Below are 27,331 nucleotides of genomic sequence, written 5' to 3' on the forward strand. Positions count from 1 at the left end.
AACATTTATAAAACACATACTACATCCAAAGCATAGGTGGATAGTACCTAGATACAGAGATGAGAGTTAGTAAGATATAGCTTCTGCTTTCAAGTACTGTGTAGAGAAGCTAGGTTTCCGAGACTGATTTATATCCAGAATTAAATATTTGAGTCAGTGATCTTATCTAATTTCAGTCCTAGCCCTCTCCCGAACACCTTAAGATTCTCTCCAACTTGAATCTAAGTAGGTGTATGGGGCTTTTGTATAATGAGTGAGCATCTTATTTTACTCAATTAGAAAAGAGAGCTGTGGAGTCCTTTGGGTGTCTCATGGCCCTCTTGGCATAGATGTGAGTATAATATGGTGCGGAAAAAAGTTTTCTTTCTCTAGGCAGTGCAGAACTTTATTTTTTTCCTGAATTCTTTATTTTTAAATTTTTAAAAAAATATATTTTTATTGATTTCAGAGAGGAAGGGAGAGGGAGGGATAGAAACCTTCTGAACCCCCCAGGCTGGGGATGGAGCCCACAATCTGGACTTGTGCCCTGACAGGGAATTGAACCGGGACCTCCTGGTTCATAGGTCGACACTCAACCACTGAGCCACGCCCACCAGGCCACTTTAAATATTAGCCAAGTGCAGTATGCAGTAGAAGTAAGGGCAGTGTTAACTCCTTCATAGGGAAGTTTAGATGGATGATATAGAATATGGATTTTGATACCAGATTTTTATAAGGTTTGAATCCTGGTGCTGTTAATCTTTAGACAAAGTGCTTAACCTCTCAGTGCTCAAGTTTTCTCTTGATAAAAAAGGGTAATAACAGTCATATCTCACCGATCATCCTGAGGATTTAATGGGATAATACATGTCAGGTGTTTAGAACAGTGCATGGCATTTAGTGTGTGGCTCATCACCAGCTGTTGCTGTTAGTAAGGATGGAAGCACCATGAGGAGCTGCTTTTTTCTCTGCTTGCTTATTCCTTGTTCTCAACTTCTCTTTTCCTTCTTCTCTACTTAACTAACCTCTTAGTTCTTCCTAGCCATTCCTTGCCCTCTTAGTATTTCAGTTTCATTGGTGTAAACATATGTAAAATAAATCCTTGTTGGTAAAAAAAACAAAATCAACCTAGAATTTCAAAGCTGTTGCACACTTATTTGTTGCTTATAAAGCAGAAAGTAATCCATTCCATGTATGTACATTTAAAGAATATTTTAGAAATAGAAGTTTCCTTAAGTATAGAAAAGCCATTTCATTATTAGACTTCATCTCCATAATGCTACATTCATATTTTGTCATTTTTATCATCTTGTTTATCTGCCAGTGTTACCTCATTAATTCAAACACTAAACCTGACAATAAGTAGAATTACAGAAAAGAAGACAGTGTCCTGAGGCACAAAGATGGATTCTTTCTTTAAAAAAAATATATTTTTATTGATTTCAGAGAGGGAGAGAGAGATAGAAACATCAATGATGAGAGAAAATCACCGATTGGCTGCCCCCTACACATCCCCAACTGGGGACCGAGCCAACAACCCAGGCATGTGCCCTTGACCAGAATCGAACCTGGGACCCTTCGTTCCACAGTCCGATGCTCTGTCTGCTGAGCCACACCAGCTAGGGCTCAAAGATGGATTCTTCATCTGCTATTTGTTAGCTTTGTAACACTGAATAGGCCATTTAATGATAATAATTATATTAATATCTACCATTAATTGTGGACTAGTTTTTGCTAAAAGCTAAATAACAGAGGCATAATATCATGGGTTTATTCAGGAAAACAATATTCTAGGTACTTACAATGTCTGACTTATTAAAAGAAGATAAAATTACATATAGTAGCTAGTAGAGAGTCTATTACAATGGTGTATAATAAAACACATCACTACACATGTATTATAAAAACTGCAAAAAACAAAATCAGTTACCCAAACTTTTTTTTAAGACTCTGTTTAAAAAAACCCAAAAAATCCTGCCCTAACCGGTTTGACTCAGTGGATAGAGCATCGGCCTGCGGACTCAAGAGTCCCAGGTTCGATTCCGGTCAAGGGCATGTACCTTGGTTGCAGGCACATCCCCAGTAGGGGGCGTGCAAGAGGCAGCTGATCGATGTTTCTCATCGATGTTTCTAACTCTATCCCTCTCCCCTCTTCTCTGTAAAAAATCAATAAAATATATTTAAAAAAAATAAAAATAAATAAATAAATCCTCATCTGAGGCTGTGTTACTGATTTTTAGAGAGAGAGGGAGAGGGAGAGAGAGAAAGAGAGACATTGGTTGCCTCCCATATGCACCCTAACCAGTGGTGGACCCACAAACCTGGGTATGTGCCCTGAGTGGAATCAAACCCTCGACCTTTCTGTGTACAGGATGATGCTCCAACCAACTGAACAACACCAGCCAGGGAAACTTCTTTTGAACAATGCTCATGTGTTCTAGAGAAATTCAACCAAGAAGTAAACAAATAAAATGTAAAATATTTGGGGGAAAATAAAGCCTATAAACATTTAAACAAATTGCTTTCTGCTTTTTTAAGAAAACTCATTAACTACATGATTGTAGTCTTCAGCTATGTCCATGTTAGCATTGATCCTTTTGATGAGTGATGATGGGGAGGAAAATCAGCCAGGTGAGGTCTAGAAAGGGATGTTCTACCTCTCCCTGCTACTCTGTCTCCTGCATAAGCTAACTCCTACGGCCCAGTTGTCCCTCTTCAACACTCAGGTTGCTTTTTAGCTCCAAATCCTCTTCCCTGTATCTTGAGCATTCCTGGCTTTTAAAGGTGCCGACAGTCCTTTAGCCTAGGATCCATTTGATTAGTCTTCACTCATTAGTGTAACTGCTAACATTTTATAGAGCTGACATCTGATACTCATTTTAGCATAGGAATAGTTCAATTTATCAAATTACTTCTTATCATAGGCTTGTTTTCTAGAGAGCTAGGTTAATGTACAACATTGTATTATAGCTGATTCATATGTTCACTTACGTTGGAATTTATCTTGTACTTATTTTATCATTGTTAGGCACATAAACATAATGAAAAATATTTTATTTAAATATAAATTTATTTTATTTTAGCAATAATAGAGCGCACATTTTTAAGCTAATTCAGAAATGCAATTACAATTAAGATAAATGTTAGACCCCCCCCCCCCAATTTTATGTCTTTATTCTATTTGATTTTAGGACGAATAACATTTACAGAACCAAATATTCAGAATGTGCCAAGAGATTTTGAGATCCAAATGCCAACACTGGTAGGAGAAAGCCCACCTTCCCAAGCCCTAGGCAAAGGCTTACTTCCCATGAGCAGGTAGACATTATGTTTTTTTGTTTTTGTGTTAATATATTTTTGTGAGTATGAATGGCTTGAAAATAGCCTAGTGGACAAAATAATGAAAATAGTTGAAATTTCTGTTTTAGCTATATACATTTCTATTCTAGACACTATCCATTCCAAACCCTGAGTCTGTCTATAAAGAAGCTAGTTGAGGGGACTCTTGCCCCCTCCCCACGTGGGAGTCTGTACTTGTTCTTCAATAAATTTCCACTTTTGCTATAAAAAAAGAAAAAAGAAAAAGAAGAAGCTAGTTGATGGTGAAATGCTGAAAATCCGTGCCAGGATATGCTTATTTAAGTCAAATACTAAAAGGAAGAGTTTAGCAAAGTCAGGAATATCCCCTCTTGCCCTCCTCACTTACACACAAAGGGAAGAAAAAGCATAGACAATATATGTTAGGTCTGGTCAAAGAGATTTGCTGAGGTGAGCTAAATGCCAATGGATTATCTCAGAAGTAGTTTGTGGGAAAGGCTTTTACAGAAATGTTTTACTTCCTACTTAATTGAATGTTTGCAAAAAAAAAGTCTATAATCTTTGTTAAGCTTTAAAGTAAGTTTCAAATAGTAAGGTTTTTAAATTTCTTAGATGGAAACATTAACTTTACTGAAAAATCAGGCCTTTTTCACATATTTGAGTCTACTTCATGTTCAGCTGATGATGTTGTTTGCTTGACAGAAGAGGAACTAAGAAGGGCTGTGGTCTGAACTCCGTGCACCAGGCACAGACGGAGGAGAGAAGCTCAGACAGAGGGATGCCGTTTTCGGTCAGCATGCGGCACGCCTTTGTGCCTTTCCCAGGTAGGATGCTGACAGTTTTTGAGCTTCTCATTACTGTAGGGATATTTTTCAGAACACTGATAAAGCCTGCATTATGACTAAGACTCAGAAGGATGCATTCATACTTCCATCTTTCCTCTGCATAGCCTGCTTTTCCCCTTTGTGTTGCCAGGTGTGTAACAATCAGTTATCATTGTCCTCATGACCTGCTCTGTGGGAAACTTGTGTGGTGTATGGTCATTGGCAGCAGCCTGCTGAAACCATATTTTCCAAGGTCATTGTAACCCTTTTTGGAAAATCCCATGGATATTTTAGTCCTCATCCTCTTTGACTTCTGTACAGCATTTGTCACTGGTAATCAACCCTCATTTTCCTCAGTCTCTCTCCTCCCTTGACCTTTAAGGCACACCCTCCCCCCCCCCCCCCCCCCCGTTGTCTGTGTCCATTGGTTAGGCCTATATGTTTGCATATAAGTCCTTTGGTTGATCTTTCCCCCTTACCCCCACCCTCCCCTACCTTCCTTCCAAGGCCCGACAGTCCAATCAGTGCCTCTCCGTCTCTGGATCAGTCCTTGTTCATCAGTTTATGTTGTTCATTATATTCCACAAATGAGTGAGATCATGTGGTATTTATCCGCTCTCCAGTTCCATCCATGCTGTGGCAAATGGTAAGAGTTCCTTTTTCTTCTTCCTCTTCTTAAAGAATACCTTTCAGCCTTTCATATAATGCTGGTTTGGTGGTGATGAACTCCTTTAGCTTTTTCTTATCTGTGAAGCTCTTTATCTGACCTTCTATTCTGAATGATAGCTTTGCTGGGTAAAGTAATCTTGGTTGTAGGTTCTTGGTATTCATCACTTTGAATATTTCTTGCCACTCTCTTCTGGCCTGCATGGTTTCTGTTGAGAAATCAGCTGACAGTTGTATGGGTACTCCCTTGTAGGTAACTGACTTTCTTTCTCTTGCTGCTTTTAAGATTCTCTCTTTGTCTTTTGCTCTTGACATTTTAATTATGATGTGTCTTGGTGTGGTCCTCTTTGGGTTCCTTTTGTTTGGGGTTCTCTGTGCTTCCTGGACTTGTAAGTCTATTTCTTTCACCAGGTAGGGGAAGTTTTCTGTCATTATTTCTTCAAATAGGTTTTCAATATCTTGCCCTCTCTCTTCTTCTGGTATCCCTATAATTCAGATATTGGTACACTTGAAGTTGTCCCAGAGGCTCCTTACACTATCTTCATATTTTTGGAATCTTTTTTCTTTTTCGGTTGGGTATTTTTTGTTTCTTTGTATTTCAAATCTTTGACTTGATTCTTGGGATCCTCTTGTCTGCTGTTGGATCTCTGTATATTATTCTTCATTTCAGTCAGTGTATGCTTAATTTCTAGTTGGTCCTTTTTCATATCCTCGAGGGTCTCACTAGATTTCTTGAGGGTCTCACTAAATTAATCGGCGGTTTCCATAAAATTCTTGAAAAACCTTATAAACGTGGCTTTGAACTCTATATCCAGTCATTTGCTTTCCTCCATTTCTGTCATTTGTGACCTGTTTCTTTGTCTCCACATTTTTTATGCTTCCCTGTGTTGGTAGAGTGGTTTTGTGTTCTAGGTGTCCTGTAGGGCCCAGTGGCTCAGCCTCCCCCGTTACCTGAGGTGGACACTCTTGGTGCACCCCCTTGTGGGCTTTGTGCACAGTCTTGTTGTAGTTATGCCTTGATTGTTGTAGGATCACTGGGAGGAGTTGACCTCCATGCCAGTTGGCAGTGAGAATCGGCTGTGTCTGCAGTGGGAGAACTTCTGTCCATAAACCTTTTGTCATTAAAACATTTGGAAGTCATGATCTAACTCCCAGGTAATCCCTACTGTTGGTATATACATTTGCCCTTTTATGTTTTGCAAGTTGGCAGGTCTGGGTCAGTGCAGTTAACTATATGGATTTATTTGGATTCTGTCAGAAACATATATTCTAAGAGTGAATTCAATTCTATGATAGCATTACCTGCTTGGCAAATTTCACTTTGCTTTTTAAATATGAACTAACACCGTTTTACTATTGTAACCATTTTTAAGTAGTATTCAGTTCTGTGGCATTACGTAGGTTTGCCTTGTGCAATCATTACCACACCCATCTCTAGAACTTTTTCATCATCCCCAAATGGAATTCTGTGCCCATTAAACACTAACTCTCCCTCTTCTACTTCCCAGCCCTTGGTAACCACAATTCTACTTTCTCTCTCTATGAATTTGACTACTCTAGTACCTCATGTAAGTAGAGTCATACTGTATTTGTTCTTGTGTACCTGGCTTATTTCACTCCACATGATGTCTTCAAGGTTCATCCATGTTGTAGCAAGTGTTAGAATTTCCCTTCTTTTTAAGGCTGAATAATATTCCATTGTATGTGTAAACTTCATTTTATTTATCTGTTCATCCATCAATTTATTCTTACCTAAATAATAAAATTGTTTAATGCAACTATTTTATACTGCTTCTGTTTTAAAATTTTTAATTAATTTAAATATATATGAATTCAGTCTGGAAATTTCTGCCACTCAATGACTATTTTTATTCTGTTTTATTTTCTCTAAGTTTATCAATTACATGTCCTAGATATTTTAGAGTTTATAATATGCCTCACATCACAAACTATCTTTAAATAATTTTACACCACATCATCCAGAATGTAAGGAATTTTTTTATTTCCCTTTTCTTGTAATTGATTTGATCATTATGACTATTATCAGTTCTGCTACGTAGTTGTTTTTGCTTTAAGCAGTCTCTGCTTCCTCAGCTCAGAGAGACCATCGTGCTCTGCTTCCTCTCTCCTTCCCTGCAATGCATTCTGGGAACCTGAGACAGTTGCATAACTCACCCCCTCCCTTCTTCCCCCCTCTCAGGGACTGTAGTCTGACTTGCCTGCTGTCCAACCCCCGAACATAGTTATTTCACATATGTTGTCCAGGTTTCTCATGTTTATGGCTCTATCCACTGAGCAAAACCGGCTAGGGCAAAACCTGTTTAGTTTTGATAGGTATTGTCAAATTGCCATCTTATAATATAATGGAAGTAAGTTGCCATTTACTTCCTAATAACAATCCATGAATATTTTTTTTTCTCAGCCTTACCACAGTGTGCTCTCCAACTTCTAGACTTTTGCAATATACATAGAGGAAAATTGTTTTTTGCTGTAGACAAATATGCATTTCTGTTATTGTGAATGAAGTTGAGCTTTCTTTAACATGTTTAAGTTTCTTTTATTCTTATTTTTATGAACTGCTTGCTTATGTTTTGTCCTGTTCTTCATTTATAGCACCTTTTTTTTTTAAATATATTTTATTGATTTTTTACAGAGAGGAAGGGAGAGAGATAGTCAGAAACATCGATGAGAGAGAAACATCGATCAGCTGCCTCCTGCACATCTCCCACTGGGGATATGCCCGCAACCAAGGTACATGCCCTTGACCGGAATCGAACCTGGGACCCTTCAGTCCGCAGACTGACGCTCTATCCACTGAGCCAAACCGGTTTTGGCTATAGCACCTTTTTTATATGGCAATGAGTTCTTTTTAATATTAGTCAAATATTTTTCCTACTTTTTCTTCAAACCTGCTTTTATGTTTTTATTTTTTTTGGTTTTGCCATGCATATCTAATTCACTCATTTCTAATCCATAGGTAAATTATCTGAATAATTTAAAAAACCTTTTCTTCACATATCAACCACTTGATTTTTTTCAATTGCATGTCTTTGTTTTTGTTTTATTTTGTTTTTAATCCTCCCCTGGGGACATTTTTTCCATTGCTTCCCAGAGAGAGTGGAAGGAGGTTGGGGGAGAGAGAAGGAGAGAGAGAAACATCAATGTGAGAGAGATACATAGACTGGTTGCCTCCTGCATGGGCCCCGACTGGGAACAGGAAGCAAAACCCACAACCCAGTACATGCCCTTGACTGGGAATGAACCCGAGACCCTTCAGTGTGAGGTCTGATAACCACTGAGAAACACCGGCCAGGGCTGAATGTTTTTTTTTATTATCCAAGTGGAGCACACATTTCTCTCCAGCCTACTTAAAATGTGCACACATTGGAAACCAGTTTGTTCGTTCATTCGTTCATTCATTCACTCATTTATTCAACAACCGTTTAAGAGTCTATTATGTGCCAGGAATTGTGCAAAGTTTTCTATAGAATGCAAAGGAAAATTAAGTCTCTTATCCCCAAAGGTCAGTGCTAGCGGGTGAGGCATGAAAGAACCATTTTAGATTATGCGTCAGGTGCTGTGGGAACGCTGAGGGAAGCACTGCCAAAGTGGTTAAGGAGCAGAGGTCAGGGGTAGCTTTATGCATGTTATGTATACTTGAAAGCTAAATGAAAAAAATGATCTAAGTTACAGAACTGAATTGCATCATATTAAGAGCAAGTTTTTAATTTTTGGATACATGATCTCATGGTTCTATGTTAAAACTAAATTTCTGTCCACCTTCTCAATTATATAAAACGTGGATTTGCCTTTGTTTCAGCTTTTCTAAAATTATTTCTACTTCAGGTGGTGTAATATTAGCTGCTGATTACTCTCAACTTGAACTGAGGGTCTTGGCTCATTTATCCCATGATAATCGTCTCATTCAAGTATTAAACACTGGAGCTGATGTTTTCAGGAGTATTGCAGCAGAATGGAAGATGACTGAGCCAGAGTCTGTAGGCGAAGATCTGAGGCAGCAAGCAAAGCAGGTAATCTTAGTGAATATGCTTAACATCAGTGTGAATTTTAATGATTCAAAAAAATATCTCCATCATTTGCAGTTGAAGACTGATTTCTTCTTTGCATCTTTCAAACTACATTTATCTGAGCCTCTCTCATGGTATTCATTGTACTTGCCTTCGTAGAGTCAATAAAAAGAATCAGACTTACATTGAGGCAATTTAGTGTCAGAATAGCCGTTTGTGCCCTGACCGATTTGGCTCAGTGGATAGAGCGTTGGCCTGTGGACTGAAGGGTCCCGGGTTTGATTCCAGTCAGGGGCATGTACCTTGGTTGCGGGCACGTCCCCAGTAGGAGGTGTGCAGGAGGCAGCTGATTGATGTTTCTCTCCCATCGATGTTTCCGACTCTCTATCCCTCTCCCTTCCTCTCTGTAAAAAATCAATAAAATATATTTTTAAAAAAAAGAATAGCCATTTGCATTAGTGGTGGTTGTTGTTGTTGTTGTTGTGTATGTGTGTATGTATTTAAAAAATCTCTTTGTAGTCTGCAAGCATCCATATTTTCATCTATTTTCACATATCATTGAGCCAGGGTGCTTTTTATAAAAAGACTAGAGGCCCAGTGAATAAAAAATTTGTGCACTCGGGAGAGGGGGTCCCTCAGCCCAGCCTGTGCCCTCTTGCAGTCTGGGATCCCTCGGGGGATGTTCACCTGCTGGCTTAGGCCCGCTCCATGGGGAATCGGGCCTAAGCTGACAGTCAGGCATCCCTCTGGCAGCCCGGGAGCCCTCGGGGGATGTCCACTTGTCAGTGGGGGCAGGCCTAAGCTGCAGTCGGACATCCTTAGCACTGCTGAGGAGGCAGGAGAGCCTCCCGCCACCACCGCTGTGCTGGCAGCCATCAGCCTGGCTTGTGGCTGAGCAGAGCTCCCCCTGTGGGAGTACACTGACCATCAGGAGTCATCTCCTGCATTGGGCGTCTGCCCCCTGATGGTCAGTGTGTGTCATAGTGACCAGTCATTCCCAGTCATTCTGCTGTTAGGGTCAATTTGCATATTACCCTTTTATTATATAGGATAGAGGCCTACTGCATGGGTGGAGGCCGGCTGGTTTGCCCTGAAGGGTATCCCAGATCAGGGTGGGGGTCCCGCTGGGGTGCCTGGCTAATGGCTGTTTGCAGGTTGGCCACAGCCCCTTCAGGGGTGGGGGGTCCTGCTGGGGTGCCTGGCCAATCTGGGTGAGGGGCTGAGGGCCGTTTTCAGGCTGGCCACGCCCATGGGCTGGAAGCAAATATCTGGGATTTATTTAACTTCTATAATTGAAACTTTGTAGCCTTGGTCTGGCTGGAAGAAGGATCTGGTATTTATTTATCTTCTATAATTGAAATTTTGTAGCCGTGAGCGGAGCTCAGGGCCCGGCAGGGCAGGCAGGAAACTTGGCTTTCTCCATCGCTGGGGCAACCCCAGCCTCCTGTTCGCTCCAGCTCCGTGGCTGCCACCATCTTTGTGATAGAGTGAGGGAGTGATGGTTAATTTGCATATTACTCTTTTATTAGATAGGATGCTCTCTAAATGTTTTTTAAAAAATAAATATTGCTGTACTGTGAATTATAATTAACTAGAGGCCCGGTGTCCCTCAGCCTAGTCTGCACCCTCTCCAATCTGGGACCCCTCGGGGGATGTCCGACTGCCAATTTAGGCCCGATCCCACAGTCGGACATCCCTCTCATATTCCAGGACTGCTGGCTCCCAACCGCTAGCCTGCCTGCCTGCCTGATTGCCCCTAACTGCTTCTGCCTGCCAGCCTGATCACCCCCTAACCGCACCCCTGCCGACCCAATCACCCCCAACTGCCTCCCCCTGCTGCCCAATTGCCCCCAACTGCCCTCCCCTGCCAGCCTGATCACCCCCAACTGCCCTCCCCTGCTGGCCCAGTCATCCCCAACTGCCCTCCTCTGCAGACCCAGTCGCCCCCAACTGCCCTCCCCTGCCAGCCAGATTGCTCCCATCTGCCCTCCCCTGCTGGCCTGATTGCCCCCAGCTGTTCTCCCCTGTTGGCCTGATCGCTCACAACTGCCCTCCCCTGCTAGTCATCTTGTGGCAGCCATCTTGTGACGATGTTGGTGTGGCCATCTTGTGATGATGCAAGGGAGAGACACCACTTAGGCTTTTCTTAGTATAGATAACTGATAGCTTTTTAGTTTTTTGAGGCCATTGGTTAGCTAATCCACTGTGAACTTCATCCTCCCTTGGACCTTTCAAGTGGGCCCACATAGTTTCTACTCCTGAATGATGTCAGGCACAAAGACCATCAAAGGCCACATTTACACCCTTTCCTGGCCTGGGTTAACACCAATGCTTCCTTACCATATGACCTGTGGGAAATCTGATACCATTTTCAAGAAAATAGGGTTGATGGCTGAGGTAAAGGCATGCCACTCCCACCTCTAAGATCCTGCTTTACTAGTTTTACATTTACTAGGATACTCACAGCTGTAATTCTTGACTGGCTCATTGGGCATGAAGCACTTCCTCTCACAATTGTCTGTTCTCAACCTTGGCTGCACATTAAAATCACCTGGGAATCTTTTTAAAATCCTGATTTCTGGGCCTCGTCCTCTGGAAATTCTGTTTCTTTGTTATGGAGTGGGGCCACAACATTAGTAACAAACAGAATTTCTGGAGGATGAGGCTCAGAAATCAGGATTTTAAAAATATTCCCAGGTGATTCTAATGTGCAGCCAAGGTTGAGAACCACTGGTTTAGCACCAACACTGTTTCTCCCATGACTTAGAAAGCCAGCTTTGTCTTCTCTATTTAATCTTCTTTGGGGTCCTGCATTTAGCAAGAATCAAACCCCAGGTATAATAGGTACTATGCTAATATTTAATCCTCAAAATAAACCCGTGAAATAGGTATTATTTTTATCTTCATTTTATATAGGAGGAAACTGAGACACAGAAAGTTAGTAATTTGCTTAAGGTCTTATAGCTATAAATGGTAGAGCCAGGATAAGTTCAAAATGCCAGAATTTAAACATTCTGACTTTGTAACCTAAACATTTTCCCCTAATGATAGTGGCCTCTGTTTAATAAGTTCTTGCATGATTTAATAGTGTTTATGCTATACCAATTTTCCTAAATTACTATGCACTGAACCATCTAATTCTTGAGGTTTTGTTTTGTTTTGTTAGATCTCTGAAATCTTAACACTAAGTAATATCTGAGTTTAAAAAAGGGGGAAAAAATCAGCATCACAACAAAATAAAATATAGAAAGATCAAAAAGGAAAACAAAAAAGGAAAAAAATTGTCTCAATGTATTCAAAAAAAGGAAAAAGCAAAATACTATTAGCTGTCTTATCACATTAAAAGTATTTTGGAAGTCTTTTTTTACTAATATGTATTCATTGTTTTCAAAGAGAGGAAGGAAGAAGGGGAGAGAGATAAAAACATCAATGATGAGAGAAAATCATTGATTGGCTGCCTCTTGCACACCCCCTGCTGGGGACTAGCCCTGCAACCCTGGCATGTGCCCTGACTGCAATCAAACTGTGACCTGCTTCATATGTTGACGTTTAGACACTGAACCACACTGGCCAGGCTGGCATTCTAATACTCATTTTTTGCAAGCTACCTTTTAAAATTTTTGTAAGTTACCTTTTAAAGCAAGTTCTATATACATGTTTACTTAACATGTATATAGAACTTGCTTTATGGCATGCAGTTTTCTAAACATATAACTGATTTAATCCTAATAATCCCATGATATAGGTATTACTACTGTCTTCATCTTATGAATGAAGAAATCAAGATGCTAAAGGTTTCTATAGCTTGTGCAAGATAATATATCTTGTAAATGCTGGAACTAGGATTTGGACCCATGCAATACTTATTAAATCAGTTTATTTATTACTTAGTTAGATCATTTTCCTTCATTATGCCTAAAATTTCATTACTTTTTGTTTAACTCAAATGAATTCTGCAGTTGTGGGGTTTCAGGTGGCTGTGAGGTGAAAAGGATACTTATTTCCAATAAGTCTTCCTATTAGCAGGCTCTTTTAGTGCTATCTAAAGGTGGGGATAGGAGTGTTTGTACGCTTTTCTTTCCTACTCCTAGGCACTTCTTTAAGCAGAAGTTAATGAGGTTTTGAGGAGTTATGAGGAGTAGAAAACTGCTCTGAAGACTGGATAAATGACAAAGAATCAGAAATAAATCTTCCCTTTTATTTATTTTTATTTTTTTATTTTTTTAAATATATTTTATTGATTTTTTACAGAGAGGAAGGGAGAGAGATAGAGAGTGAGAAACATCGATGAGAGAGAAACATCGATCAGCTGCCTCCTGCACATCTCCCACTGGGGATGTGCCCACAACCCAGGTACATGCCCTTGACCGGAATCGAACCTGGGACCTTTCAGTCCGCAAGCTGACGCTCTATCCACTGAGCCAAACCGGTTTCAGCTAAATCTTCCCTTTTAAATCATAGGATTAGCCCTGGCCAATGTGACACAGTTGGTTGGAGCATCATCTTGTACACCAGAAGGTGGCGGGTTCTATTCCCGATCAGGGCACACGCTCAGGTTGCAGGTTCAATCCCCAATTGGGAATCATGCAGGAGGCAACTAATCTCTCTCTCTCTCTCTCTCTCTCTCATCAATAAAAATAAATAAGTCACTAGGATTACCTTCTTAAAACACACAACATTCATGTTCAATCCCACCCTTTGTTTCTTTCCGTCTCCATAAAATCAGTACTGCTAAAAGGCAGAAAAGATGTTTAGCTTTTATGAATCTAACCCACCAAAACAGATCTAATCATTTCTCTGACTCACTATGAAATAAAATGCTTATCAAATTTCAATCTTAATCAACTTTTTATATTTGCATTTTATGTAGTTATGACCTTTCATTTACTTACTGAGTGTGCTGCCCTCCTTTCAGATTTGCTATGGAATCATTTATGGAATGGGAGCTAAGTCTTTGGGAGAGCAGATGGGCATTAAAGAAAACGATGCTGCTTGCTACATTGACTCCTTCAAATCCAGATACACCGGTAAAGAAGCCTCGAGTGTTACCTTCTAGGTGCTATTCTTTTCAACTGTCTTTCCATATTATATTCATTTTAAAATTTTGCATTACAGAATTTTTATTAACATATTAATTGGAGGTTTTCATCAGACATGTTAATGAAATAACTTTAACCTTATTATAATTATTTACTAAGATGTGCTTTTTTTCATAAAAGTAGGGATGGAAATGGAATAGCGGAATGCAGCAAATGTATATGCTACCGTGTGATTGTGAATATCTCATACAATCTTGGACTTACCCTGTGCTTTAGGTTTAGATGGCTTTAACATGAAACAGTAAGCCATTGGTAAATGTACCACAACCTGTGAGAGAACAATTGTTGTTATAGAGCAACTTGAGTATCACTATTTTAAATTTTCTTTTGGCAGTTTATTGAGGTATAATGTAGACAGAATAAAATTCACCCTTTTTAGGTGTATAGTTCTATGAATTTTGACAAATGCACACAGTCATGTAATCTATACCACAACCAAGATATAGAACCATCACCCCAGAAAGTTCTTTTATGCTTTTTTTATAATCAACTTTGTCCCCAGTCCTCCAAAAGAAATCTTTATTTACACATGACATGATCTTGTACATCAAAAATCATATGAATTTTACAAAAATAACTACTAAAAGAAATATCTAAATTTAGCAAGCTCCCACCATACAAAGTCAAGTTCTAAAAATCAGTTATATTTCTACTAGTAATAAACAATTACTATATAAATGAAAAATAGCCGAAACCGATTTGGCTCAGTGGATAGAGCGTCGGCCTGTGGACTGAAAGGTCCCAGGTTCGATTCTGGTCAAGGGCATTTACCTGGGTTGCGGGCATATCCCCAGTAGGAGATGTGCAGGAGGCAGCTGATCGATGTTTCTCTCTCATCGATGTTTCTAACTCTCTATCTCTCTCCCTTCCTCTCTGTAAAAAATCAATAAAATATATTTTAAATAAATAAATAAATAATAAAAAATAAAACTATATATATATATGGCTAAGTGTCTGTCCGACCAATAGCTCTGATGCACACTGACCACCAGGGGTCAGATGCTCAATGCAGGAGCTGCCATGACACACACTGGCCAGCACCACAGACCTGGCGCTGACAAACCAACACTCGGCTTCCCACAAGTGGGACACAGGCCCCGCCACCTCCCCGGAGTGACACCCTACCAAATCACAGCCAATGCTGCCAAGAGCCCAGGGCGCAAAATGCGGCTCATAGCCCAGCCCAGCTTGAAATGGTCACTGTGGACGCCCGGGTAATCGTGTCTTGTAGCAACGCTCAGCTTCCTTTCCCTAGCAAATAGCCTCCTTGGAGTTTCTTCAGCCCAAGAACTAGACTTCCTTTATAGCCAGGTGCAAACATTTTACATTTTAACCAAATGTCCGTGAAGTGTTTCCCTGTGCCTCATCTCATTTGATCCTCACAGAAGTCCTGGAATAGGTAGATAGTAGACTTGGTAGAATCCTATTTTCTTTTCATTAGTAAGACAACGGAGATTTAGAAAGTTTAGAAACCTGAGCCGACTGAAAAGAAGTAAGAAATGGTGGAACTTAAAAATGACTTCAGGTTTTCTCACTGTGCAGAATATAGTCAAACACTGCTGCAGTTAAATATTTTACCCTTTGTTCTCCCTGTGTGATCTACAATAATAATCTGTTTTGTGTTGATATTTACTGCTGTGTCGCTGACAATTATCTGAAAGAGAAGTTGGGGTGCTTCACTGGGCTGGAAAAAGTTTAGCTAAATCAGAAAGCAGGTCTAATTAAGCAAGTTTATTCTATATAAAAGGCTAAGTTGACTCACGCATGTGCGATACATATAAAGCTCTTGCTGGCACCAATCGCATGCGTGTGTTTCGATCTGTCATTGTTGATCATGAATTTGGTTGACATTTCTATTATAGAGAAAGGGTGAATAGCGATATTAACATATTCCTTCTAATTAATTTCCTTTCAGTGTTCACATATCTGTGTACCGGGTCACTAGTTTATAATAACATCAGAACACATGAAATACTTAGGCTAAATTTAATAATTTCAATATTTTATTGAAAACTTCAAAGCAATCCTGAGAGAAACTGAAAAATACTTAAATAAATGGGAGGTTTACCATGTGAGTTTATTAGAAGACAAAATATTGTTATGATGACAATTCAGTGCAATGCCAATGAAAATTTTATTAGACTCTTGTACAGAATTAGATAAGCTGACTCTAAATTTATATGGAAATTCAAAGGGACTGGAATAACATTTTTTGGAGAAGTACAATGTTGAGTGATTTTGAAATTTATTATAAAACTACAATAATTAAGGTAGGCATAAGAGTAGACGTAGAGAACAATGTGTCACAATAAAGAGCCCAGAAATAGACCTGTTACGTATGTGGCAAGTTGATTTTCAACTAAATTACCATGGTAATTCATTGGAAGAAAAATAGTCCTGTCAACCACTGGTATCTAGGACAACTAGATACCAGTATGGGGAAAAAAGTGAACTTTAACTTTTTTTCACATTATATTAAAAAATTAACTTGATATGGAGCATAGTCCTAAAAGTAAAGGCTAAAACTATAAAACTATAAATCTTCCAGAAGAAACAAGGGAGAAAAGCTTTGTGACATTGAGATAGGCAAAAATGTCTTAGATGGTAACAACACCGAGTCATAAAAGATAAATACTGATAGCCCAACTGGTGTTGCTCAGTGGTTGAACATTGACCTATGAACCAGGGGTCATGGTTTGATTCCCAGTCGGGGCACATGCCCCGATTTGCGGGCTCGATCCCCAGTGTGGGGTGTGCAGGAGGCAGCCAATCTATTATTCTCTCTCATCATTGATGTTTCTATCTCTCTCCCTCTCCCTTACTCTCTGAAATCAATAAAAATATTTTTTAAGAAAAGATAAATACTCATAAAGACACCAGTAAGGAAATGTAAAGGCAAACCACAGACTCAGAGAAAATCTTTACAGCTCCTATTATCTGACAAAGGATTTACATCCAGAATATTTAAGAACTCTTATAACACAACTAGAGGCCCAGTGCACGAATTTGTGCATGGGTGGGGTCCGCCTGCCCCAACCTAATGGGGGCCGATCGGGGGCAGGGCCAGCTGGGGGGTCTAATGCTGGAAGCTATAGCTTTCCTCCAGCTGGATCTAATTATACTTTAAGGATGGCCAAAAGAAAAACCACAAAGGAACTATTTTGCATTTCATGTGCCATGAGATGAAGTTGTTTATGTGTTGTTTTCAAACGTATATCAAGATGGATGATGGCCCTTTAATGATTTTTGCATTCTTCCTGGGGTTCTACTCTCAGTTTCCCAATATGATCATCATGTCTGTTTGTTTAAAAGGTTTTCTGTTTTTTAATGTGCCTACCCTTTGCTGTTGCTCCTGGCAGCCTGCAGGTCTTCTTCACTGCCCCATTTAAAGAGAGATTGAAAGCTCACCTAATCTGCAAGGCACTGCAATTTCACAAAATCCCCACCCAGCCTCTCTACATTCCTCAGCAAAGGGCCGCCATCCCGTTAATGCTTAGGTAACCTTTTCGGCTAACGTGGAAGGTCTCCTGGGGCTGCAGGCCGTGCAGGGAGAATTCCACACCTTGGCTGCAGTATTAGCAGAGCCCTCTGGAGACTCTGGTCAGGGTCAGAAGGGACTGATAATTATTTTCTTGTGCTTGCACTAAATGTACATGCACCAGGGAGCCAGGTAGTGATATAGGGGTGTTGGGGGCTGATCGGGGTGGAGGCCGCCCAGGGGGAGGTGCCATGGGCAGTTGGCAGCCAGCCCCGTCCCCGATTGGGGTGTTGAGGACCGATCAGGGGCCAGGCCGGCCCGGGGGTTGGGGGAGCCAATCGCTGCCTGGATCAGGCTGGTTGGCTCCCACAGAGCACGTCATAGCCACTGGTCGGTCTGGTCATTCTGATTGTTCTGCCATAACAGTCGCTGGGCTTTTATATATAGATAGATGCTAAGAAGGCAAATAATCCAATAAAATAAAGGTCAAAGATTTGAACAGACACTTCACAAAAGAAGATAGGTGAATGACCACATCAAATGTTATCATTTGTTAGTCATCAGGGAAAAGAAAATTAAAACCACAAAGAGATGCTATTACAAAAACAACAAGAGCCCTGACTGGTTTGGCTCAGTGAATTGAGCATAGGTCTGGGGACTGAAGGGTCCCGGGTTCAATTCTGGTTGAGAGCACCTGCCCCAGTTGCAGGCTCTCTCCCCAGTGGGTGTGCGTGCAGGAGGCAGCCAATCAATGATTCTCTCTTATTATTGATATTTCTATCTCTCCCTCTCCCTTCCTCTCTGAAATCAATAAAAACATATTTTTAAAAAAACACAAGAAAAATGTCGAAAATTAGAAACATTAATATCTCTTTAACATTGCTGTTAGAGTTGTGAAATGGTATAACCACTTTGGAAATTAGTATGGCTCTTTCATACAAAGTTAAACATAGACTAAGCCATTTGATCCTGCAATTGCACTATTGAGCATTTGCCCAAGAAAAATGAAAACATATGTCCAAAGACTTGTTAATGTAAAAACATTCAAACCGGTAAAGAATTTTTGTGAGTTTATTTGAGCCAAACTGTCAACAATTGTCAGGAAGCAGTATCTCAATGGATTAGGATAATGCTCCAGAGAGTGGCGGTTTTTCATCTATTTTCATACATTGCAATCAAAGGAGGTGATGTAGGTGGGTTACATGAAACCCACTGGTGATTAGAGAGGCAGGAGAAAACAAAGGCAGGGTGGGGGGGACCTCTGGGATTGGATAGAAAGTAAAATGATAGGTACATACTTAGGTGGGTGCAGGATACTTAACAGTCAATAATTAACCTGATAACAATACAGTGAAGGAATTTCTGGTATCTGCCCTGGTGCCCAGACACATTAGGTTGTGCCCCAAGGGGTCTGGAAAAAGGGAAGTTACAAGTTATCCAGACATTTCCAGGATTTGTTATCATAGATGCAAAAAGACAGATGGGCTCATTTAAGGTAAAGTTTGACCTTGTCAGTGAAGATACCAGCCTAGGACGTAACTACCCACCATAACTGCTTTTAGTTAAAGTTACTTTCAGACCATCCTTTGTGGTTACTTTAGGTCTCTGAGTTTGCAAGACTGCCATGCAGGCCTTCCCTGAGCTTGTCAGGTCAGCATGTGGACTTGAACATGAACGTTATAGTAGTTTTATTCATAACAGCCCAAGATTGGGAACAGTCCAAATGCCTATCAACATGACTATAAATAAACAGATTTTGGTATATCTCTGTGATGTAATACTACTTAGCAAAAGAAGGCAGACACAAATGAGAACATACAGTATAATTCAATCTTTTATGATTTTCAAGAACATAAAAACTATAATATCCTATATAATAAAAGCCTATTATGCTAAGTGTCTGGTTGTCCGGTCAGCCATTCAACCCATCAAAGCGTGATATGCTAATGATATGCTAAGGCTGCTCAACTGCTTGCATTAATGTGTACTGACTACCAGGGGGAAGACAGTCGATCAGTTGACCAGTCGCTATGACCTGCACTGACCACCAGGAGGCAGACGCTCTGACCAGTAGGTTAGCTTGCTACTGGGGTCTGGCTGATCAGGACTGATCGAGACATGTCAGACACACCCTGGAGCCCTCCTGTGGTCCCTCCCCGGCTGGCCAACCTCCCACGTCCCTCCTCGGCCCCGATTGTGCACCGGTGGGGCCCCTCAGTCTGGCCTGCGCTCTCTCACAATCTGGGCTGAGGGACCCCCCCCACTCCCGAGTGCACGTGGGATCAGGCCTAAACCGGCAGTCAGACATCCCTCTCGCAATCTGGAACTGCTGGCTCCTAACTGCTCACCTGCCTGCCTTCCTGATCACCCCTAACCACTCGCCTGCCTGCCTGATGCTCCTAACCCAGGGGTGGGCAAACTTTTTGACTCGAGGGCCACAATGGGTTCTTAAACTGAACCGGAGGGCCGGAACAAAAGCATGGATGGAGTGTTTGTGTGAACTAATATAAATTCAAAGTAAACATCATTACATAAAAGGGTACGGCCTTTTTTTTTTTTTTTTAGTTTTATTCATTTCAAACGGGCCGGATCCACCCGCGGGCCGTAGTTTGCCCACGGCTGTCCTAACCGCTCACCTGCCTGCCTGTTTGCCCCTAACCACTCACCTGCCTGCCTAATTGCCCCAACTGCCTCTGCCTCGGCCCCCGCTGCTGCGGCTTTGTCCAGACGGATGTCCAGAATGACATCGGAAGGTTGTTCAGCTGTCCGGTCTAGTTAGCATATTATGCTTTTATTATTATAGATCATTCACCTGAAATGGGTGCTGTTTACTGTATGCAGATTATATCTTAGAATTCACTATTGTTTTTATTTATTTATTTTTAAATATATTTTTATTGATTTCAGAGAAGAAGGGAGAGGGAGAGAGAAATAGAAACATCAATGATGAGAGAGAATCATTGATCGGCTGCCTCTTGCACACCCCACCCTGGGGATCCAGCAGCAACCCAGGCATATGCCCAGACCTGAATCTAACTGTGACCTCCTGGTTCATAGGTTGATGCTCAGCCACTGAGCCATGCCCAGCCCGGCTCATTGTTTTTTGTTTGTTTGTTTTCATTGTGTGTTTTTTTAAGTAGTTCTTTCAATCTCTAAATATTAGAAGGCCTCCTACAAAGTCAGGTAAGAGAAATTGTAGAGCTTTCTTAAATCTCATCCTTTTATTTGCTCTTCACTCAAGAAAATCACAGTAATTCCTAAGGAGAAAAGGCTGAGCCTGATTGCTTTCTGAACTTCCATGCTAGTGGTCACATATCACCAACAGCCGTACTTGGCAGGGCAGGGTTTTCTCTTCTTCCTATCACTCACGTTCCTCAAATGTTTCTCCTGTGTCAGCCACACAACAGAAATCCTCAAGCGAGGAATTTCAATTGGGAGGCATTAGTGTTTATTACTCAGGATGAGCAGAGCTATGAGAAAGCAGAGATTGCATATATGAATAAAGTTAGATTAGCATAGTCTCTATACTTTTGATATATTTCTTTATATTGAAACTATTTTTTTAATTGTTTTATTGCTTAAAGTATTACAAAGAGTATTATATATGTCTCCTTTTTTTTTCTCCCCTTGACATTCCCCTAGCCTCCCATACCCCCCAGTGTCTTATGTCCATTGGTTATGCTTATATGCATGCATACAAGTCCTTCGGTTGTTCTCTTACCACCCCCTCCCCCCGCCCCCAACCCTCCCCGGCCTTCCCTCTGTAGTTTGACAGTCTGTTCGATGTTGCTCTGCCTCTGTATCTATTTTTGCTCATCAGTTTATAATGGTCTTAATTATCCATAAATGAGTTAGATCATGTGGTATTTTCCCTTCATTGACTGGCTTATACTATTGAATGAAATTAATAATGACTTTAGTTGTACTCATTTCTTTTTGTTTCTTTGTAGGGATTAATCATTTCATGAAAGAGACAGTGAAGAATTGTAAAAGAGATGGGTTTGTTCAGACCATTTTGGGGAGGCGTAGATATTTACCAGGAATCAAAGACAACAACCCTTATCATAAAGCTCACGTATGTTGAAATTCTCTGGATTTTTAACTTAAAATTTCAGTGACATATGCTTTTGTTTTTAATTTATCTTTATTGTTGGAAGTATTACCGATGTCCCCCTTCTACCCCTCAATGACTACCTCCATACCCCCCGCCCCCAGGCCTTCACCACACTATTGTCTGTGTTCATGGGTTGTGCATATATGGATATAAATTCTTTGGTTAATCTCTCCCCACTTACCCACCCTCACCTTCCCTCTGATTGACATATACTTTTCAACAAAGACAACGTGTGGCTGCTCACACAAAGACATATAATTGTTTTTATTGTTGTTCTTTTGTTTAGAAACCTTGCAAATATTACATATTCTAATAACTTATCTAGAGATACTTTTAGATATTCTATCTACACAGTTATTATCTGCAAAAAAAAAAAAAAAGTAATTTCAGCTTTTCCAGTTGTTATCAGTCAGATGTTTGGTTCTAATAACCTGATCTCCCATAATCAGAAACCTGTATTTTTTTATGCCTATGAAAAGCCCTGGTCATAAAAGGACTTGGATTGTAAGACACAAACCTAAGATTGCTAACTTTTCTTATTTTGGAAGAGAATCAAGGAAGTACAATACCATGAGAGTGAAGTATATATTTTAGTCATAGTTTTCCTTGCATATGTCAGTGAATACAACCCCAAAATTTCAGTGGATTATATAATAAGCAGTTTTATTTTAAATTCACATTATAGTTTGGCTCTGGGTTGACTGTGGTTCTGCTCCATATGTTCTTCACTCTGGAATCCAGAATAAAGGAAGAATCCCTCTCTGGGACAGGCCTTTCAGTGACAATGTTGGATAGTTTTCAAACCTTCTTACTTGCGCTGCACGTCAGTATTACTCACAGTTCATTGGCCTAAACAAGTCAAGGCCATCCTTTTAGCGTGAGAAACACTTTAAATTACATGGCAATGGGCGGGTCTGTGTAACTTCACAGAGAAAAGCAGCAAGTAGTAACAATAGCACAGCACACCACCTGAAGTTTCAACCAGGGGAGGGGGTCACTAGGACGCTGAAATTCAGTCACTCTTTAAACAGTGACAACTGATTGAGTTTACGGTGGATTCATCAACATTTGGCAAAAGGAAAGTTAAATTTTTTTAAAAGTCTGTCTCTTTAGCAGGTATTTAATGCGCTAGTAGTTAAGTGTACCCAGGAGACAGGGAAATGGAGAACACCTCTCAAGTTACATAGATCCTTCCTGCAAGGAGACTCTTTCCATTTACTGAGAACTTTTGGGACAACAGGAACTATATTCATGGATAGGTTATACTTTGGATATTAACCCAGACCTCATCCCTACTGCCCTAGGATGATCACTTTTAGCAGCTATGGCTGCCTGCCAAGAAGCTCATGGCAGCAATCATTTAAGGGAGTTCTAACTTAACACCTAGGGAGCTAAGATCTGCATTTGCACTAACACCTAAGGATTATCCTAGCAGCCCATAAAAAGCTCTGTCTCATACCCAAGGGCTGCAGACCTGCCAGGAGCAAACTACATACAACCATGAGGCCCCGGATATGGGGGATGTACTTGGAACGTTCCAACTCACATCACAAAGAATGACATTCTACTTATGTCTATTTAGGATTAATATGAGTTATTTTGAAATATAGGTTCTTTAGAGTGAAATTTAGAACAGCTGTAACACTGTAACATTAATGATATATATTTATAAAATAAAATAAATTTGAGCTACTAAGTATATTCTAAGTGTGGTACAGTTTTTGGTTCCTGACTGTTGATTATTTCTAAACAGAAGCAGTCTGACCTTCTGTTTATCATGAGGATGACAGCCCAAAGGCTGGAGCCCTGATCATTCCAGTTATTGTTCTTAGATGCTGCTTAATTGGTGATTTCTTCGCCCAGATTTCCAGCCTGGTTTAGCACTGATCTGGGTGCTAAAAGCAGGTATGAAACCATGTTGTGTGTCTGACGAGAGCCTGTTATTGTTTTTTATAGGCTGAGCGTCAGGCTATCAACACAACAGTCCAAGGTTCAGCGGCTGATATTGTGAAAATAGCCACAGTCAACATTCAGAAGCAATTAGAGACCTTCCAGTCAATCTTCAAATCCCATGGTCATCGGGAGGTTATGCTCCAAGGTGACAGAACAGGTTTGTTCATAAGTGAGGCCCTGCTATAGCATAGAGATTTATTATAGAGAAATATATAGATTTATATAGATATATAGAAATATATAGATTTATTATAGAGATTTATTGCATCAGGAATGAAAAGATGTATTTTATATATTATTTCTCAGCAGTTCTCCAACATTTTGGTCTCAATTTGTCTTTACACTCTTAGAATTATTAAGAATCCAAAGACCTTTTGTTTATGTGGATTATATCTACTAAATTGCATTTTCAAGTTTCTTTAAAAGATAATGCTATATATGATATTGTATATGTTGATTATTTCATAATCTAGTACTACTTAATGCTCAATGAATAATAAAAAAACATTATGAGGCCGAAACCGGTTTGGCTCAGTGGATAGAGCGTCGGCCTGCGGACTGAAAGGTCCCAGGTTCGATTCCGGTCAAGGGCATGTACCTGGGTTGTGGGCACATCCCCAGTGGGAGATGTGCAGGAGGCAGCTGATCGATGTTTCTCCCTCATCGATGTTTCTAACTCTATCTCTCTCTCTCTTCCTCTCTGTAAAAAATCAATAAAATATATTTTAAAAAAAATTATGAGGGGGGAAAAAAAGAGATCAAGGTAGTGAACTACATCCAAGTTTCCTGTTGGTGAATTTACTTGGTGTAAAACCAAACTACTGAGACTTTGGATAAAAATGTGTATTTATTTATTTATTTATTTATTTACTTATTTATTTGTAAATATTTTCGATTTCTTTTTTATTTTATTTTTTTAATTAAATCTTTATTCAGATTATTACAGATGTTCCTCTTTTTCCCCCCACCATAGCTCCCCTCCACCTGGTTCCCACCCCACCCTCTGCCCTTACCCCCCACCACTATCCTCATCCATAGGTATACGATTTTGGTCCAGTCTCTTCCCGCACCCCCCACACACTGTCCCCCACCCCGAGAATAGTCAGTCCACTCTCTTTCTATGCCCCTGATTCTATTATATTCACCAGTTTATTCTGTTCATCAGATTATTTATTCACTTGATTTTTAGATTCACTTGTTGATAGATATGTATTTGTTGTTCATAATTTGTATCTTTACCTTTTTCTTCTTCTTCCTCTTCTTAAAGGATACCTTTCAGCATTTCATATAATGCTGGTTTGGTGGTGATGAACTCCTTTAGCTTTTTCTTATCTGTGAAGCTCTTTATCTGACCTTCAATTCTGAATGATAGCTTTTCTGGATAAAGTAATCTTGGTTGTAGGTTCTTGGTATTCATCACTTTGAATATTTCTTGCCACTCCCTTCTGGCCTGCAAAGTTTCTGTTGAGAAATCACCTGACAGTCATATGGGCACTCCCTTGTAGGTAACTGAGTTTCTTTCTCTTGCTGCTTTTAAGATTCTCTCTTTGTCTTTTGCTCTTGGCATTTTAATTATGATGTGTCTTGGTGTGGTCCTCTTTGGATTCCTTTTGTTTGGGGTTCTCTGCTCTTCCTGGACTTATAAGTCTATCTCCTTCACCAGGTACGGGAAGTTTTCTGTCATTATTTCTTCAAATAGGTTTTCAATATCTTGCTCTCTCTCTTCTTCTGGTATCCCTATAATTCAGATGTTGGTATGCTTGAAGTTGTCCCAGAGGCTCCTTACACTATCTTCATATTTTTGGATTCTTTTTTTTGTTTTTGTTTTTCTGGTTGGGTGATTTTTGCTTCTTCGTATTTCAAATCTTTGACTTGATTCTTGCGATCCTCTAGTCTGCTGTTGGATCTCTGTATAATAGTCTTTATTTCAGTCAGTGTATGCTTAATTTCTAGTTGGTTCTTGTTCATATCCTCGAGGATCTCACTAGATTTATCGAGGGTCTCACTAAATTTATTGGCAGTTTCTAGAAAATTCTTGAAACACCTTATAAGTTTGGTTTTGAACTCTATATCCAGTAGTTTGCTTTCCTCCATTTCTGTCATTTGTGACCTGTTTCTTTGTCTTCCCATTTTGGCTGCTTCCCTGTGTTGGTAGAGTGGCTTTCTGTGCTAGGTGTCCTGTAGGGCCCAGTGGCTTAGTCTCCCCAATTACCTGAGGTGGACACTCTTGGTGCACCCTTTTGTGGGCTTTGTGCACAGTCTTGTTGTAGTTAAGCCTTGATTGTTGTAGGTATCACTGGGAGGAATTGACCTCCAGGCCAATTGGCTATGAGAATCAGCTGTGTCTGCAGTGGGAGGACTTCTGTGCTGGAGACACCCTTATGAGGCAAGACTTGCTTCAGTGGGGCTTTGGTGCTCACTAAGTCTGCTCCCTGAGTGTGTCCCTTATGGATCCGAGGAGTTGTAATTTGGATGGTCCCACTCTGACCACTGGGTACACTGGCTCTTGGATCTCTAAGGAGGTGCTAATTTAGCCTCTGCCTGAGGCTACCCAGCAGGAGTTATGGAGAGATCTGCAGATTCCTCTTCTTTTTTGGGATTTGGAGGTGCCCAGATGAGGCCCAGCTGTGAAGCAATGCAAGCTGCTCTGGGGCCTTGGGCCTTCTTTTGGAAGTTCTGGGTCTCTCTGACCCAGCTGCAGTTTGTTAGGTAATTTTCAGATTGCATAGGGCCAGGCCTTTCATATGCTAAAGCCTCTGCACACAGCTTGGGTGGGGCGGGTTCTCAGGGAATCAACAGGGCGGAGCAAACAGCTATGGCAGATCCTCAGTCCTACCCTAAGAGGTCCCACGTCTTAGTTTTCCTGTAATCGCTGCAAGCACTTCTGAGAGAAAGCCGGCTTCGAGTTCCGACCGATGCCAGACAGTCCAGTTTCTCCCCGTATGAGTCTGGGTCCCCAGAGACTCTCCTGGAACTGGAGTTCAGAGCAGTTGGGAGCTTGAGACTCCCTCCGGATTGAAAAAGACAACTGTGTCCTCAGTTGCCAGCCCTTTCCACGTGCGCCTCTGTACCTCTGCTCTTTACTTCCGCATCTCCTGTGAGTCTCAGTGTGCTTTTCTCTTTCCTTCTAGTTGTAGAATTTCCACTCAGCCAGCCTTCCTGTGGTTCTGGATGATGTCCATTTTGTCTTTTAGTTGTATTTTTGAAGTGGTTGTGCCAGGCAGCAATTTCCGGTGTTTACCTATGCTGCCATCTTGGTTTCCCTCCTAAAAATGTATATTTAGTCATTTCCATATTAAGTGGTAAGCACTGAAAAAAAAAATAAAGGAAAATAACCTCTGCATGTTGTTAAGAAAATACTTTGACTTTGCAGATGCTTTGAAAGGGTCTCGGTGACCCACTGTGATCCTCAGAGCACAACAGAAGAGCATGTTGATTTTGCCTGCTCATGACCTTCCTTGTTCTCTAAAGTCTGGGAATATACACTAAGCTCACCTCCTTATCACATATATTTATTTGCCAATATTGTCATCTTTTCTTACTGTTGTTCTCAAAATATTTTCTCTAAGTTCTCTCCTTATTGCTTGGATAGATTATTTCTTGTTTTAACAAGTACATAGAACTTTCCCTTCTCTCTTTGTCTCATGTCCATCCTTCTGCTTTAAATACCATTTCACGGTCACTGAGATTATCAAACTATGACTGCAGCCATGTTTAAATTTTCCTGGAAAGAAGTTAAGAAGGTTTCAGGCATAAAGGGGAAGAATAAACTGCTTGAGATAGGGCAGAAAAGGTATATATCAGCTCTTGATGATGGAATTTGCTATTTTTATTTTTATTTTTTTTATTTATTTTTATTTTTTTTTAAATAT

At 40.4% G+C, this 27,331-nt stretch overlaps 1 protein-coding gene across 3 annotated transcripts in view; it reads left to right on the forward strand.

Moving 5' to 3' along the window:
• Window positions 1-27,331, forward strand: part of POLQ (DNA polymerase theta) — a gene marked incomplete at its 5' end in the record, with an annotated part of 114,114 nt that overhangs the window by 71,865 nt on the left and 14,918 nt on the right. For all 3 annotated transcript variants that reach the window (XM_081086877.1, XM_081086878.1, XM_081086879.1), the window contains 6 exons: window positions 3,171-3,297; window positions 4,000-4,121; window positions 8,634-8,818; window positions 13,731-13,842; window positions 21,343-21,467; window positions 23,463-23,616. In XM_081086877.1, the coding sequence (XP_080943003.1) occupies window positions 3,171-3,297; window positions 4,000-4,121; window positions 8,634-8,818; window positions 13,731-13,842; window positions 21,343-21,467; window positions 23,463-23,616 (825 nt within the window). The remainder of the gene's footprint in view (window positions 1-3,170; window positions 3,298-3,999; window positions 4,122-8,633; window positions 8,819-13,730; window positions 13,843-21,342; window positions 21,468-23,462; window positions 23,617-27,331) is intronic.

Source organism: Myotis nattereri (assembly GCF_964212035.1).
Source record: "Myotis nattereri genome assembly, chromosome: 3".
NCBI classification, from domain to species: domain Eukaryota; kingdom Metazoa; phylum Chordata; class Mammalia; order Chiroptera; family Vespertilionidae; genus Myotis; species Myotis nattereri.